General features: G+C 35.2%; 1 protein-coding gene and 1 pseudogene across 12 annotated transcripts in view; one reads left to right on the top strand and one right to left on the bottom strand.

Annotated features, from left to right (window-relative positions):
- Ccdc88a (coiled-coil domain containing 88A) overlaps positions 1–18,427 on the bottom strand; it is a 154,430-nt gene that overhangs the window by 113,146 nt on the left and 22,857 nt on the right. For all 12 annotated transcript variants that reach the window (XR_778647.3, XM_010615863.3, XM_010615864.2 and 9 more), the window contains exon 3: positions 11,149–11,257. Coding sequence is in view for 11 of the 12 variants with exons in the window: in XM_010615863.3 (XP_010614165.1) it covers positions 11,149–11,257 (109 nt within the window). In the remaining variant the exon portion in view is untranslated. The remainder of the gene's footprint in view (positions 1–11,148; positions 11,258–18,427) is intronic.
- LOC104856447 lies at positions 6,674–7,798 on the top strand (annotated as a pseudogene).

Below are 18,427 nucleotides of genomic sequence, written 5' to 3' on the forward strand. Positions count from 1 at the left end.
ATATTGTTTCTCCATTTTAGGAGTACCTCAAAAAATAAAAACAGATAATGGTTCTGGATATGTTAGTAAGGCCTTCAAACTATTCTGCCAATAAATGCATATTGTGCATATTACAGGTATTCCCTATAATTCTCAAGGACAGGGAATAGTTGAACGTGCTCATGGCACATTAAAAGTGCAACTTCTAAAAATAAAAAAGGGGGAGTTATATCCCTCCTCACCCAGAAATTATTTAAATCATGCTATTTATATTCTAAATTTTTTACAAATTGATAAGCATGGCCATTCAGCAGCAGAAAGATTCTGGCATCCACAAGGTTCTCCATATACCTTGGTAAAATGGAGAGATCCCTTAACTGGTCAATGGTATGGACCTGACCCCATTTTAATATGCGGCCGAGGATATGTTTGTGTTTTCTCGCAGGAACATGACGGAGCTCGATGGTTACCAGAGAGATTGGTTCGTCATGTGGATCATCCTGACAAGTCTACATCCAGTATCATGGGACAGTAACCTCCACAATCATTACCTTTGTGTGAAGAAGAAACAGAAATAGGCAGTACTACTATTTTGTGGAAGAGGTGTTATGTTACTATACCTCAAGAAAGACCATTTAATGACACATCTCAAAAGTTTTTGGACTAATCATTTGGACTTAAACTTGTCTGCAGGACTTTACTTTGGTGGACAAATTCAGGTTTTTCTCAAACATTTGGAAGTTTGTTGCTGTATTGGGAGAAATATGTTTATGGTCAGATGTCAAAGTTACTAGCCTTCGTTTAAATGTTTTTAACATAGGGACTTCTTTAATATGTGAAATACTGTAAACACTGTGTTATCTCAAGTCAAAGAACAAAAGAAAAAGATAATATCTTGTGTTAATCCTCCTTATATGTTATTGGTAAGAAATATAGAGATTGTTTATGAAACTGATAATGAATATAACAACAGCTGTTTTAATTGTAAATTGACCAATTGTATATTCTCAAAATGATGACTTCCTTTCTCAGTCTGTGATGGTTTTGAGACAACCTCTCTTCATGATGATGCTTGTAATAATTAATGAGTCTTAGTATGAGGATCAAGGGTTACAGATGTTGATAGAGGTAGAGAAAGCTACATGTCGAGCCTCCACAACCTATGATCTAACCCCTGCAGAGGCTGGTAGTCAAAGACGGGTAAGAGAAGTGTAGAGAAATATCCAACCTAAGACAGAGCATGAGTATCAGAATTCTCATGGCTTGATGACGGGTAAGGGATTTCTCTAGACATTTCTCACCTAAGACAGGCACAGTCTTTCTGCTGAGCTGGGAAAGTCCCTGCTCTAAATATAATAAAAAGGGGGATATGTGGGAGCCCGGCCGAGGCCCTCTAGGAGTTTGACATTTAAAAGGAAACTTCTTCACCTCTACACTCAAGGCATTGATACAATCTGTAACATTCTAGGACTCTGCTTGTTAAACTTGTTGCTGCAACAGAAGAAACTCAAAGAGACAGCCATAGATCTGATGTTATCAGTAAGAGTCAGGAAATTCGGTCTTTGAAAAACAATGACTTGGTGTTTTTTGTTGTTATGTGCCCTTAAAAGCTTCCTGTTGCTGTGAACCTATAAAAGGAGCTGTTTCTGTGAAATAAAGCAGACTTCTCTTCGTCTCCGCTCAGGTTTGAGTGTTCTTTCCTTTCTCAATCCTCACTCCCCGACTCAGGCATGTTCGTGTTGTGACGGCTGGACCGCCACACTATGCATCAAAAATTGCTTAAATCACTACAATGAAAGGTACTGAATTTGGAGAGTTAATAAGTAAATGTTCTAGTTTAAAGCAAATTCTGTCACAGAGAATATACTACAGCCCTATAACTAACAGCTAAAAATATTTAAAGGAATAGATTTCTAATTTACTCAATAGTTTCTTGGCTATGAAGCAGCATTATGAGAACTGTAAATGTAGATATTTAAAAGAAATTATAAATTAAGAGTTTTTAAAAAGCAATCACTGTTTTGCTTCATAAACACCAACTACATCAGAAGAGATTTCAAATTCTCCCTCATAGATAGAAACAATGGCACATGCCTATAATCTCAGCTACTCAGGAGGCTGAGGCAGGGCGATCACAAATTCAAGACCAACCTGGGCAACTTTGAGACTTCCTCAAAATAAAACTGAAAGGTGAGGGGAGGGCAGGTAATGTAGCTCAGTAACAGAACCCTTGCCTGGCATACATGAAGCACTTGGTTTCATCCCCAGTAACACACATATGCAGACATGACAAAAAAAAAATGAAAACCTTACAAAGAAAAGCTTTAAATCTTAATAGACCATGAATTATTAAAAAAGAAGGTTCAAGGGCCAGGGATTTAGCTCAGTGGCGCCACACCTGCCTAGCAAGCATAAGGTCCTGAGTTCAATCTCCGGTTCCAAAAAAAAAAAAGCTTCAATTTAAACACTTCAGAAAAAAATTAAATTTATTTATACCACTTATTTTTGAGTAGTAATTGAGTAACAGTTTTAGTTAAAATTGATAAATCAGTTAGAATATCAATATATTTTGAAGCTAATTAATTCTATTGATTCACCATGTAACATTCATGTGAGTATGCTGTTATAAAGAAAAAGGTCCAAGTGCATGGTAATTTTCAATGTGATTCACTACTTTTTTTCCTAAATCCTCTTTCTCAGCAGTCTCCTTTTCTTGTCTACTTTGTTTCTCCATGTTCCCATGTTAAATCAGTATTCCCACAATGATGAAAGCAATCTCATAACCCTTATCACCATATGGTATCATCAATAACTTTGGGTTAACACAATCTGACCTTTACTGCCTGAAGCCTGATTTATTTTTAGATGATACAAGTTTCAAAGTTCAAACTTATTCTATGTCATCTGAAAAATATATTCTTGTATGGAACATAAATGCCTATTAATATACTCTGATAAAGTATAATCAAAATGCTCAGGCTTAAATTTATATACATGTCATTTTTTGGCAAGTAGAAAGTAAAACAAAAGTATAAAATATTAAGTTGTTTAACGTTCTGAAACATTAGAGTTAGTGGGATAAATCTACCTTTTATAGTATTTTATCTTCAAGTATTAACTTTATGTCTGAAAGTATTAATATTAGGTAAAAAGCCAGTCAATACTACACAAATCTTTAAAAAGTAAATTATTTTAAAATTTCTACTTGATGGGGCTGGGGATTTAGCTCAGGGGTTCCGCCACCTGCCTTGTAAGCACAAGGACACGAGTTCGAATCCCAGTACCAAAAAAAAAAAATTCTACTTGGGAGCCAGGTGTGGTGAGTTATTCTTGCAATCCCAGCACTTGGGAGGCTAAGGCAGCAGGATTACCCTGTGTACAAGACAAGCCTGAAATACACAGCAAGACCCTGTCTCAAAACAAAACAAAAAAGCAAACAAACAAAAATCTCTACTTGACTTCTCTATGTCTTCCTCAGAGGAGTTTAGCTATGTTTTTGTAAAAATTCCTTTTATTTCCTTATTCTAATCTCAAAAAGTAATACTGAAAATACACCATAAAAGAGATATGTATATGGCTAAAAAACTGACTGCCATTGTCAAGGCTTTATTAGGTAAACCCTAGACCCACCAGACTTCAGCTAGCTCTGAAGACATTAATTACTAAATATGTGTAAAAAAGAATACATAAATGAGTTGAAGATAAATATGACTTCACTAAGAGGAACAAATTAATTCACAGTTCAAAGAAAATATATGTGCATGAACCAAGATATATCATGTAAAGGTACAAGATTCCAACCATGAATGTAATTCTTTATACCTAAAATGTACCAATAAAGAAAAAAAGGGGGAGGAAGAAAATATATGTGCATGAGCTAGTAAAGAAAACTTCATTTTGTTACGTTAGAGATAAGAACTATACAAAAAAATCATAGATAAAAATTCTGATAAGGCAAATGAAGGGGGAAAAGTTTTGTCAAAATAAGGGAGTCAATCATTCAACAAATATTTATCAAGTGATACCATCTGCCATACAATGTTCTAGATACTGGAAATACAGCAGTGAACACACTGAAATTCTTGCTCTCATGAATCTTACATTTTAGTAAGAGTGGACAGAAAATAAGTACTGTTGTTGATGAATTCTAAAGATAAAAATAAATCATGGAGAGATGAAGAGGTTAAAAAATTTTAAAGATTTGCAAGGATTCACATATAGAGAATTTGAATATTTCCAGGGCCACTAAATCTACATTTTACTGAATAACTAGAAATTCTTTTGTTGCAGAAACACAGTCCAGAAGGATTTGTAGAATTGCAATAAAAGGAAGGAGATACCACCAAAATTCAGAAAATTAACAACTATTTTGAAAACCTGTATAGTACTCCAGTAAGTTGGAGAATCTAGAAGAAATGTTTATATGTCTAACACATATGAACAAGGAAGATACAGAAAACCTCAACAGTCCAGTAATAAGCAACGAAACTGACAAACGAAAAAAATTAAAAAACCAAAAATCAAAAAAACCTTACCAAGAAAAGGAAAGGACCTGATGAATTCACTGCTGAATTTTACAAGAACTTCAGTGACTCAATAACCGGTACCAAAAAATATCAAACAAGCAAAACCCCAAAAAGCAAGAACTTCAGTGAAGACCTAACCCAACACACCTCAAACTCTTCAATGAAAGAGAAAGGAAAAGAATACTGCCACACTCATTCCTAGAAGATAGAATTACCTTGATTCCAAAACCAGAGAAGGACTTAACTGAAAACCAAAACTACAGGCCAATCTCTTTAACAGATGCAAAAATCCTCAATAAGACACTGGCAAAGAGAATGCAGCAAATCTTTAAAAAGATCATTCAAATGACAAAGGTGGCTTTATCCCATCAATTAAAGGATGGCTGAACATGTGCAAATCAATAAATGTATATATCATATAAACAGAAGGACAAAAATAACATGATCACCTCAAAAGAGGCAGAAAAAGCATTCCACAAAATTCAACATCCATGCATGATTAAAAAAAGAAAAAACCCACAGAGCAGGGGATTTGGCTTAGTGGCACTGCACCTGCCTCACCAAGAGCAAGCTCATGAGTTCAAAACAAAACTAAAACTAAACCCACAAAGAAAACAGGTGTAAGAAGAACCTTATCTCAGTATGATAAAAGCCATTTACAACAAACCTACTGCCACCATCATATTACATAGGAAAAATCTGAAAGCTGTTCCTGTAAAACCAGGAAGACAAAGGTGTCCACTCTCACTCCTGTCAAATATAGTACTCGAAATTTTAGCCAGAACAGTCACCCAAGAGAAAGAAATAAAAGGAAAGAAAGAAATCACTTAGCCTTATTCACAAATAATATGATCCTTTACAGAGAAGACCCAAAAAAGTCCATCAAAAGACTGACTAGATTACTTACTAGATTACTACTTAAAAGAATTTAAAAGATTACTAGAGACTAGTAATCCCAGCACTCGGGAGGCTGAGGCAGGAGGATTGCTGTGAGTTCAAGACCAGCCTGGGCTACATAATGAGTTCCAGGTCAGTCTCAACTACACAGTGAGACCCTGTCTCAGAAAAAAAGACTGCTAGAAATAATAATCAAATTCAGCAATATAGCAGGATACAAAATCAAAACATAAAAGTCAACACAGTTCCTGTACACCAACAATGAATCCACCAAAAGAGAAATGAGGAAAATAATCTCATTCCCAATAGCTTCAAAAAATTAAATACTTAGGAATTAACCTAATCAAGGGAATGAAATACTTCTATAATGAAAATTACAGGACTGGGATTTAGCTCAGTGGTTCAGCCGCCTACCTCACAAGCACAAGGACCTGAGTTCAATCCCCGGTACCAAAAAAAAAAAAAAAATGAAAATTACAGTACTCTGAAAAAGTAGATTAAAGAGGACATCAGAAAATGGAAAGATACACCTTGCTGAATAGGAAGAGCCAAAAATGTCAAAGTGGCCATACTGTACTACTAAAATGGATATAGAGATTTAACGCAATCTCAGTCAAAACACCAACCAACAGCATTTCTCAGAACTAAAAAAAAAAAAAATCCTCAACTTTATATGGAACTGGAAGAAACTCACAAGAATAGCAAAAGAAAACCTGAGCAACAAGAGCAAAGCAGGAGGCATAACAATCCCACATTTCAAATTATTACAAAGATATTGTGATTTTTAAAAAAGAACACAAAAACAGACATGCAGATTAATGGAGCAGAATGTAGACAACCCTAGGCACATTCACCCATCTGTTCTTAGACAAAGAGGCAAAAACCATATGCTGGAAGAAAGCCTCTACAATAAATGGTTCTGGGAAAAATAGTTATACCCATGCAGAAGAATTAATCTAGACCTGTATCACTCATCATGTACTAAAATCAAAATACATCAAAGATTTAAATATGAAAATAGAAACTATCTTCTGGAAGGTAAAACTCTTGACTTAAGTATAGATAAGGACTTTTTGAACAGGATCCCAAACTGCACAAGGAATAACATCAAGAATCAAAATTGCACAGTAAAGGAAACAACCAACGGCCAAAAGGCAAACTATAGAATGTGAAAACATTTTTCCAGCTACTCCTCAAGAAAAGTACTAATAACTTGAAGCCACGAGCCACTCAAAGCTTCCTCTACTTTAGTAAGCCCCACACTGCTGGTCATGTCCTTGAGGAGAAGCCTCTCCATGTCCTCTGGATGCAAGTGCCTTCTGTCCTAAAGAAATCTGTCCACTCTGTTGGCTGTGATAGGAGCCCCTTTCTCTCAGGGACAGAGAATAAAAAAGGAGTGGAATATGGCCCAGCTGCCGTAAGAGAAGCTGGCTTGATGAAAACACTCTCCACATTGGGCTGCTGCCTTAAGGACTTCGGAGATTTGAGTTTACTCCAGTTGCCAAAGAAGATCCCTTTAACAACCTGGTAATGAATCCATGCTCAGTTGGCCTCACTAACCAGGAACTGACTAAGGTGATTAGTAGAGCAGTATCAGATGGTTATAGCTGTGTCACTGTAGGAGACCACAGCCTTGCAATCAGTACTATTAGTGGCCATGCACGGCACTGCCCAGACCTTTGTGTCATTTGGATTGATGCCCATGCTGACATCAACACACCCTCACCACTTCAACAAGAAATCTCCATGGATAGCCAGTTGCATTTCTCCTCAGAGAACTACCGGACAAGATACCATCACTCCCAGGCTTTCCCTGGATCAAACCTTGTATCTCTTCCCCAAGTATTGTGTATACTGGCCTAAGAGATGTGGACACTCCAAACACTTTATTTTATTTTATTTTTTGGTACCGGGATCGAACTCAGGTCCTTGTGCTTGCAAGGCAGGTGGCAGAACCACTGAGCTAAATCCCCGGCCCTGGAACATTTTATTTTAAATAACTAAAATATTCAGTGTTTTTCCATGAGAGATATTGATCAAGAAGGTGATGGAACAGACATTTGACCTGCTGATTGGCAAACAAAGGCCAATCCACCTGAGTTTTGATATTGATGCATTTGACCCTACACTGGCTCCTGCTACAGGGAGGCCTATTGAGAAGGCGTATATATTAGTGAAGAAATACCAATACAGGGTTGCTGTCAGCACTGGATCTTTTTGAGGTCAATCCTCACCCAGCCACTTCAGAAGCAGCAGCAAAGCCTACCATTAGCCTCACAGTAGTTGTGACTGCTTCAAGTTTTGGTCAAAAAAGGGGAGGGCACATTGTATATGACCAACTTCCTATTGCCAGTTCACCAGATGAATCAGAAAATGAAGAACACGTGAGAATTTAGGAAATATTGTATGCTCGAATGTTTCACAATGGGTTTCACAATGGGCATTCACGTTGCGAGGCATTCTGAGGGGGACAGATACATGGCTGTCTGGGTCAGTACTGCCTTAATGAGAACACTGTGCATTCTCACAGCTTAAAGTTTCCCCTCTCCATTTTGGTGACCAACTATACTACTGTAAATGTATTTTGTTTCTTTTGCAGTTTACAAGGTACTATGTAAATCTGAAGAAATCACAAACATTAATTACCTTGGTATATAAAAGAGTATTAATAGCTAAAATATATAAAGAACAACAACAAAAAATTAGGCCCTCCTAGTAAAAGACCCAATTAAAAAAATGGGAAATTTAAATGAAAAGACATTTCTCAAAAACATGAAAAATGTTAAACATCATTGACCATGTGAGAAATGCACATTAAGACAGCATTGGGATTCTGTCTTATTCCAGAAAGAATAGCTGTTATCAAGAAATCAAATAAAACAATGATGGTAAGACTGCAGGAAAAAAGGAACCCTCCTACACTGTTGATGGGAATGTAAACTAGTATAACCAGCATGGAAAGCAATACTTTTTTTCAGTTTTTTGGTACCAGGGATCAAACTTGGGCCCTTGCACTTGTGAGGCAGGTGGCACAAACACTAAGCCAAATCCCCAGCCCAATACCATTTTTCTCAAAAAAATAAAACAAGAAATTCCATTCAACCTAGCTCTTTCGCCTCTAGATATCTTCCTGAAAAAGTTAAAGACTTCATATTAGTGATATATGCATACCCATGTTTATGATGGTACAATTCATAATACCTAAATCTATTTGTGGCTTGCATGTCCATAAACAGATGAATAAAGAAAATGTGATATATATTATATATATTATATATACACATATAAACATACATACATATACATACACACACATGACCTAGTTTTGTTGGCTACTGAATTTTATTAGTGCTCCAAATGTTGCTTATTACCACAGATTATAAGAAAAACCCTAAAATGCTTTCTATAAAAACTAGATTCTAGATTACTGGGCCAGGGGTTTAGCTCAGTGGTGCTGTACCGCTGCCTGCCTCGCAAGTACAAGGTCCCGAGTTCAATCCCTGGTACCAAGGGGGAAAAAAAAGTAGATTGTTGATACTATAGCTGTTTTTTTTAATATTAGTTACTTGAAACCATGCAAACACGTTCTAATACATTTTAGTTTCCTGATTGTAAAGTTCTCTTCTTTTTCAAATGATTCAAATCTTTATTTTAATGGTCGATGAAGAACTACTCTTTTCTTCTAGTACTTATTTAAACTGCAGCCAAGAGTTGTGCAAAATATCTTTCACAGAATTCTAAAAATGGAGTCAGATTTTTAAATTGTAAACTATATTCAAATTAATATCCCTCCCTCACAGGAATAAAAAACTTAAGATATTTTTAGGTAAAAGCTATAATTTACTTATTTGCTGACAGAAACCTTTTAGATATTCATTTTCAAGATAAAAAGATGTCTGTTATAGATCAAATGATTATTTGAAAAGCTCTGAATTGCCATTTAATAATAACAAAGTGTATGTTAAAATTTCTGATGATGTTACTAGTTACCTCGACCATGAGGTCTCACATTACCACTTCATTGTCTATTTTACTTATCACAATCAAAATTATTGTGTTAAGTTGTTCTGTTGCTGTTATCCCTCTACCAGAACCATTAAGTACAGTGAAAAGTAGAGATATACTATTTCATAGCTCTGATGCCATGTAGAATGACTGGCATTCAATAAATGGGAGAGGGAAAATGTGAATGACATCTTAATTTGTACTGGACTTTTGCATATTTTAAATGACTAAAATAAATCAATGCTGACTTTTAAATTTATCTATCATTACTGACAAAGATACTCAATGCTTCTTTGCATTCTTTCCAACACTAACAATTATCTTAGCAAATTAGGTCAATTTTCTTTTCTAATAATCATTTTTACTATATAAGTCTGGTGCTTATCATCCTATGAAAAATACATTTTTGGAGACATAACACATTTGAATTCCAACTCAAATTTCCTTTGGTGAGCCAAACAATCAAAATGTTCTAAAACATTGCAAGTATTTTTTTGAGGGATGTATGGAAACATAAGAAAACTCTTTAGTAGTTTTGGAAAGACTTTTTTTTCCTCATTGAGTTTATTGGTACATTTTGGGTATACAGTACAGTTACATTCATCATTGGCATCTTGTACCTTTACATGACAGGTCTTGATTCTCATTTTTTTCCCCATACCCCTGCTCTCCCTTCACCTCCACCACTGTGTCCTATTTACAAAGACTTTTCCATTTTTTCCTTTTCTCATATTTTTTCTTGTCCCTTAGTTTCTTTTCCCTACTCTTCCCACTTCCCCTACACCTTTAGCCCTTTTCTTCCTATTTCACATTATCAATTATACAATTTGGATCTTATTTACACTTTTAGTTATTCATTTTAATAATTTTTTCTTAAATTTTTCCAAGAGATAGATAATCCAAAGGAAAAGAGAACTGCATTGATTTGGGTGTTGTTGACTTAAACAAACAACAATAAAAATTTTTTTATTTAGTGCTGGGGATTGAATCTAATTCTGAATTATATACTAGTTCAACAGAAAAATTAATAAATCTAAGCAAAGTAATTATTAACAAGTATCAACAAATCATACAAACTAGTTTAACTAAAAATCAAAACCAAAGAAAAGATTACTTGAAAAGTACATTTAAAATTTAAAAGCATAACTCACAAATGAAATAAAGTACAAGTAAAATTAGAAAATGCATAGTATTTAAAAAATATATCAACCTAAATTTGTGTAAAGCAGCTATGGAAATTCTTAGAAAAACTGGTAACCTGAAGAATGCTTATATTAGCCAGGCATTAGGACACATGTGCACAATCCCAGCAGCAGGAAGCTGAGGCAGGAGGACTGAAAGTTCAAGCCCAGGCTGAATGGACTAGTGAGACCTTATCTCAGTAGTAACAAGAATACTCATATTTAAAAACTTAAATATGTACCCATTTTAAGTGTTTAACTTAATAAAAAGCATACACTTCAAAAGCTTAATTAAAACAGGGTAAGAGATGGTTGCACTATACAAGTTCTCAGGAAACTCAGAACTGATTTTTAAAATATATAAAATGCTGTAATCATTTTAAATAGTAGACAATTATGAAGTATTTGCTTATATCTTTAATATTTGTAAAAATCTCCAGCAAATAGACTAGGGCCTGGAATATAATATTTGTTAGATGAGTTAAGTGAGTGATACTATATAACTATGTCAATATGTAATTTATTATTAAAATATCAGATTTTTTACAAGGACCACTTACCTGGTAATAAAATTTTATCTGTCTCACCAAAATGGATAGATTATGAATTCTAAGTGAAGCATCATTGTTGACTTTTTTATTTATGCTCTGATTCTCCAATTTAGGATTACTGTAAGAAATTTGAAAAATATTTTAAAATTACATTGAAACAATACTAAAGCTAATAGTTTTCTTTAAAAATTATGTATTTGTATGCAATAACTGATGATACAAAAGGAGTCATTCACATTACTTTGATATGTATTCTGTGCTCCTAATTAATATAAATGTATTCTGACATTATTAAACTGGTAGCAGAATAAATTTCAAGCCTATATCAGATGTTGCCCTTTAGTCTCACTCTTTCTTCACATTCCTGAAATGAAAACTCTCGTATTTCCTTTGAACATATATTTCTAAGCCCCCAAATAACCAAGAAATTGAAATATAGGCTAATAATCTAATAAATATTCTTTCAATCAGGAACTTAAAATATAGATTAATAATCCAATAAATGTTATTTAACTGTACTCAGCAATGGAGATCATATTTGAGCAGACAATGTTCCAGAGAAAATTAAAAGGAAGTGGATAACACAGGTTAGTATTCTTATTTGGGATTAATTTTGTAGATTCAATAAAAGCAAAGGGCTAAATAATTGTGAGGGTACAGAAACTGATGTAGAATATGAAATTCAAGTAAAAGTGATGGCATCAAGACAGAAGATTTAAGTCAGGACACAAGCATGCACGAGAGCTGGTTGCTCATGAGGGTCAAAAGGCCATGCTGGAAAAAAACCGTCAAGTGAAACAGCAGATATAAACAAGATACCCTATGTAAGGGTTAAGTCCAGAAGATCAGAAAGCAGGAACCTAAGTACCTACTGGGACATTCAACCTTACAATCTTACACCTCCTTTTCTCACACTCCATTATACACCTAATGCCTTCAGTCTCCTATGTAGTTAGAAAGAAGACCCTATTGAGTCCAGAAAGAATATTCAGATTACATTGAGAATCACTTCTTTATAAAATCTGCTATTCTCCTGACAGCACTAATATTTTGTTCTTTTCAACCTTCAACCACGCACAATCAACCAGCAACCTTAGATCAGTTCAACCACCTACACTGATACTGTTCACAATACTAGGTGAGAAAATAACACATCCACACTAAACTACAGTAGGAAAAAGTAACTCGAGTGTGGTGGTATATGCCTGTACTCCCAGCACTTGTGAGGCTGAGGAAGGATTGCCTCAAGTTTCAGGCTAGCCTGGCTACACAGTGAGTTCAATGCCAACCTTAAAAAAAAAAAAAAAAAAAAAAAAAAAAAGAGCTATCACATTAAGAAGAAAGGAGGGCAAACTTGTCCTCTTTCCACCAAAAAAAAAGACCTAGAAAACAAGGACAAAACATAAAAAAACAGTTTGAAGATTTTGGACAGCAGGTAGGTAATACAAAGCTATATGTAGCTAGGTTCTCTCTAGTAGATAGTAATACACTTTCCAGAATAAGTTACAGGGCCCAAGTCTCACTGAATTCAAGGAGGTAGAACTCACAGAAACATCTAGAAAACAATACCACAGAAACATCCAGAAAACAATACCAGAGAAAGGGAGCTACATTAACAAAGAGCTCCAAAACTGTCTTTCAGATTCTGGCTAAACACTAAATTGTACATATATTCCCTAAGGCTAACCAGAAAACAAGTAAAAAAAAACAAAAACAAAACAACCAAAAAAACCCATACCCAAACAATCCCCAAAGCACAGTAAGTGCAGAGGGGAATTAAGTCTTCTGATTGGTCAGAGCAGAAGAGAGAGAGAGAGACCTTTATAAATATTCAAAGCAGTCAGTAGAGAACTCAGGAGAGACATATCTAAGAATTAGGACTAACTAGTGGGTATTTATTTTATTTTATTCAAGAACCTCCCCAACAAAGCTTAAAAAACAGCTCTGATATTACCAAACTGATGCAAGCAACTCATTTACCAAAACAAAATTTGATACTCTTTAAAATAGAAGCATTCAACAAACTAATGATCTAAAGGTCGAGCATAAAATAAAAATTACAAAAAAAAACCCAAAACTAAACAAAAAAAATGTGGTCCACAAGCAAGAATAAAAATAAAAATAGTTGAGAATAGTAAGAACCGCCCAGCCACATGGGGAGCTCACTGCTCCTCCTCCCCCACCTCCAGCACCCCGGGCCTTCATCAGAGCAGACCACCTTTGCAGCATTCCACCACCCCATCTCCTCTCTCAGGCTTCCTGGTTGTGCCAGTACCTGGATCCACACTGCAGAGACGCAGGTGATCATAAAGGCCATTTTACTCAGCTCCAGAAGATAGAATGGAAGTGAACAACAGCAATAAAGGCACATCAGACCTCTGTAGCTGGTAAGTTGGAGGGATCACCACCTTCCATCAGAACTTGGACTATTTTCAGGGGAAGGGCAGCTGGAACCTCCAGTAGAACCTTGCAGAGTTAACCCTGCAGGAGGTCAGGAAGACCAATTTGGACCTTGCAGCCAGAATTCAGCCTGAATCTCAGGGGTCTGCCATTGGCTAGCTGAGACTAATTGCCTTAGTTCTGCATATTGCTGCCCACATTGTCTATTGTGACAGAAGAGGTATACCTCGAAAGAGGCACTTCAATTTCTTTCTTTTCCTCTAATTTTTATTTTTAGAATTTTATTTTCTTCCACTCTTCAAATTCTTTTTTCTTTCTTCTTTTTCCCACTCAGTCTCTTGCTCCCCCACATTATTCTTCATCCCCCTTTTTGTTCCTGGTCCTTCTTCTTTTTCTTTCACTTATCATTAGTTTCAAAAGAAAGTGAGTACAATTTATAGCTTCCCTATAAGTTCTTCTATTCTTGTCTTTGTTCTTGCACTCTGACTTTCCATCTTGTCTTCCACAGTTTCCTAGAGTTTGCATGATCATCCGGTGTCCTCTTGCTTCACTTGAAACCTTCTCCTATTCTTTCACCTATCTACTACTCTCCTCCTAACTCCTTCTAAGTCCCCATCCTGAAGGTAAAGTTGTTACATTGAAGAGTTTACTGACTATAAACACATTTGGAGCTGGTTCTTGATTATGATTTAATTCACATGGTAAAAGTTGATAGATTAATAACTACCATAAATGATCAATTTCTAAGCTGTGCTTGATGCTGTTGTGTTGCTGATTGTATCAACTGGGTTAAAGGGTTGTGACTGATTTAATGAGTTTTCCTTTCTGATATTATGAAAATGAGAGTGTCTCTGAGTCATTAGAGAATCAAAACCTAAAGAGCAGCTATACCAGGAAGACCAAAGTACTAACCCAGGAATTAAACCAAAGACAGCACTGAAAACAAAAATAAAAATGAGAAAACAATTAAGCAAGGCACAAATACAGACTTTCAGTTCACCAACAGCAAATTCTAGGGGAAACAAGGTGGGAAAGATTGACAATCAACCACCAGGATACCCTGAACTCATAGCACAGGAAGTAACAGATCAATCAGGCTCTAGAAAAATTCAAAACAGAAATGATTTCCCTAAAAAATACAGAAATGGTGAGCGCAATGAAAGACATGATTAGAGACTCTAGAACAGCAACTGACAAAAAAATAGATGAGCTCAGGACCATGATAAAAGCCATGAAGGCCCAGCATAGGAAAGAAATGGAAACCTTGAATGACCAACATAGGAAAGAAATGGAATCCATGAAACAGATTTAAAGAGATATCCAGGAGATTAAAAACTCTACTGAAAGCATTTACAGCAGAATGAATGAATGAATGAATGTGAAGACAGAATTTTAGACAGAAGATAGGACTGGAGTCAGTGACCATGAAAAGAGAGATCTCTTAAAAACCAGTAAGGGATCAAGAGAAATTGATCCAACAACTCCTACACGATGAAAAGAATAACATAAGACTGATAGGCATCCACAAAGTAGCAGGATAAAGTACAAAAGATTTTAAAAATCTGTTCAGAGAATTAATGACAGAAAACTTCCCAGAGGGGACGAATTTGACATACAGATAAATGAGGCAAATAGAACTCCAGCTAGCCATGATCAAAAAAAATCTACACCTAGACATAATAGTCAAGATCCCTGAAACTCAACAGAAGAACAAAATACAGTGCAAAATGCAAGCAGTTAGAGAAAAGAAACAAATCACATACAAATGAAAGCCCATCAGAATCACAGTAGACTCTCTTTCAAAATGGATGGGGAAATAAGACACTTCCACGATAAAGAACACCTGAGAAACTACATGAATACCAAACCAGCACTACAAGCAATTCTAAACAAGATCCTAGAAAAAGACAATGAAGGCAACAACACCATGAGGCCCAACAGAGCAAATCAAATAGGCAAGGCAAGAAACTAAAAAGAGAAGGTGAAAAAGTAAAAAGAGTCAACAAAAGGCCAATAACATGTCAATAATGTCAGTACATATCAGCAATATATAACCAGCAATGTCAATGGCCTCAACTCACCAATTAAGAGAAATAGAGTGGCAAAATGGAATAAGAAGCAAAATCCAACAATATGTTTTATACAAGAAAAACACCTAGGGCAAAAAGAAGCCCATAGACTGAAAGTGAAAGGATAGAAAATAATTCTCCATGTGGCAGGAGCCCAGAAAAAAACAGGGGTAGCAATCTTATTTACAGACAAAGTAAATTTCAAACCAAAACTGATTCTAGTATTATCAATGTAGGACAGTACTGTATCATACCTCTATGAATGTAAAATATCTTATACCTGCTTTATGATACATAGTAGGGACCATGCTTTATCAGAGCTATATTTAATGATATTACTCTACAATGTTCTCTTTTCAGATGATGATTAAGATGCTAATAAAAAAAAATGGTGCCAGGTACCACAACAGCAACAGAACTTCGCTGTTTTCTAGATATTATTCTTTTCTTTGTTTTTGTTTTGTTTTGTTTTGTTTAATGGAATGTGCTGAATGTCTATAATTTTGTTCAGATGACTGCAGAACCTGGAAAAGCTGTTGCTGCTATCGATGCATAACGTACTGCTATTATTAGTCTTTTTATATAAACATAAATATATATATACATATATATATAAATTGAATTTTGGGAAACTTTAACGGTGCTGCCAACTTTGGAAAAAGTCATCCCAATTTACTGTGTTGAGTTGGCATTGTACAGAAATGGACAGCCATATTAGTCTAGAAATGTTAAATTTTTTTTATTTTTATTTTGTTTTCCATGTGTACAGGCGTACCACATCGTACTAAATACGTAAGGTCATATCTACGTGGGTTTGATTACAGAAACTAATAAAGTATTCTCTAAATAATGAAAAAAAGAATAAGATAAGACTATAAGAGCAAGAAGCAATTTAAATATGTTCAGGGACCATTTTCATCTCTAGAATTAAGGATTATTTTAATGTTACATCATTGCCTTTTCTCTTTTACTTTCCTTTTTAGTTTTATTTTAGGATTCCCTATTTTTAATGTTCATACAGAGATTTCTTTAACTGAAATACCAAATAGTTTCTCTGGTGTGAAAAACTATAATAGTACACAGGATCCTAATGAGATAATAATGCAAAATAGGAAGTAAAGGGCTAAAGGTGTAGGCAAAGTGGGAAGGGTGGGGGAAAGGTAATAAGGGAGAGGAAAAAAATATGAGAAACTGAAAAAATGGAAATAGTGTTTGTAAATGGGAAGGGGAGGAGGGGGTGAAGGGAGGGTAGGGACAAGGGGGAAAAATGAGAATAAAGACCTATTATGTAAAGGTACAAGATCCCAATGATGAATGTAACTGTATTGTATACCTAGATTGTACCAATAAACTCAATTAAAAAGAAAAAAAAAGAAAGATAAAGTAGTTTGCTAACATCCTTGTAAAGGGAACAATCCAAGAGGAAGAGATGACAATCATAAATATATATGCCCTGAATATTAATGCCCCTAACTATATAAAACAAATATCAAGGAACAAGAAAAACCAAATAAGCACTAACACAATTGTAGTGGGGGACCTAAATACCCCATTCTCACAAATAGACATCTAGACAAAAAAATCAACAATGAAATACTAGAACTGAACCAAGCTTTTGAATAAATGAACTTAACAGACGTCTATAGAGTGTTCCACCCCACAAAATCAGAATATACATTCTTTTCGGCTGCACATGGGTCATTCTCCAAAATAGAACACATACTTGCTCACAGAACAGGTTTAAATAAATGCAAAGGAATCAAAGTTATCCCATGTACATTATCAGATCATAGTGTAATTAAGGTGGAGATCAATAGCATAATAAACAGTAAGAACTTCACAAATACATGGAAATTGAACAACACTCTTGTGAATGAACAATCAATGGGTCACAAAGGAAATATAACATACAGATATCTAAGGGACACAATGAAAGCAGTTCTACGTGGAAAATTCATAGCAGTGAGTGCCCACACTAGGAAAACAGAGTGAGCTCAAATAAAGAATTAGAATCAAAGAGGTTGAGGATTAACACTGGTCTATGGGCTATAGTTTTTAGTTGCAGTGCTGAGTACCCATTTCTTCAGTCTCTTGCTAGTGACAGGATTAACAATCTTTGTCATCTTTGCTGATCAATTAGGGTAAAATATATCACATTTTTATTTTAGTTTGTCTTTTTTCATAACTTCCCAACAAAGAGATCACTCTTTCTTATAATTGTGAGATATTTACATTTTTAGAATATTGTGCGCATTTTTGTCTTGTGTATCATGCCCATTTTCTCCACTAAAATTTATCTGGGTTGAAGTGTCACTAAATGTAGGAGTACAGTGTACAGTAACAGGGCTGTTACCCTCTTTATGCTTTTGGGTTTTCTGACTAATATAAAGAGTTGTTACATTTTCATTTATTTAAATGTTACTGATTAAGGTTTACATACTGCACTCTTCTCATGGAATTAACTTCCTAGGGCTGCTGTAAAATGGGAGTACAAAACAAGGGACTTAGAAAATGATTCATTCTTTCACAGTTCTAAAGGGCAGAATTCTGCAGCTAAGGTTCTCAAGAGTGCCATACTCTCTTTATATGTTCCAGATACAGAAGCTATTTTGACTCTTTGCCTGAAAACTCTGTTTTTTGCTTGTAGTAAATCACTCCTATCTCTGCCTGTCTTCACGTGGCCATATTCCTTCTGTGTCTGTGTGTCCCCCATTCTCCTTCTTCTTCCTTTTGTTGTGTTCAGGGGAATGAAGCCAAGACCTCTATACTGAGCCACATCTCTGGCTTTTTTTTTTTTTTTTTTTTTTTTTTTTTTTGAG

The sequence above is a fragment of the Fukomys damarensis genome, unplaced genomic scaffold (genome assembly GCF_012274545.1).
Source record: "Fukomys damarensis isolate Sample0158 unplaced genomic scaffold, DMR_v1.0_HiC HiC_scaffold_2, whole genome shotgun sequence".
NCBI lineage: Eukaryota > Metazoa > Chordata > Mammalia > Rodentia > Bathyergidae > Fukomys > Fukomys damarensis.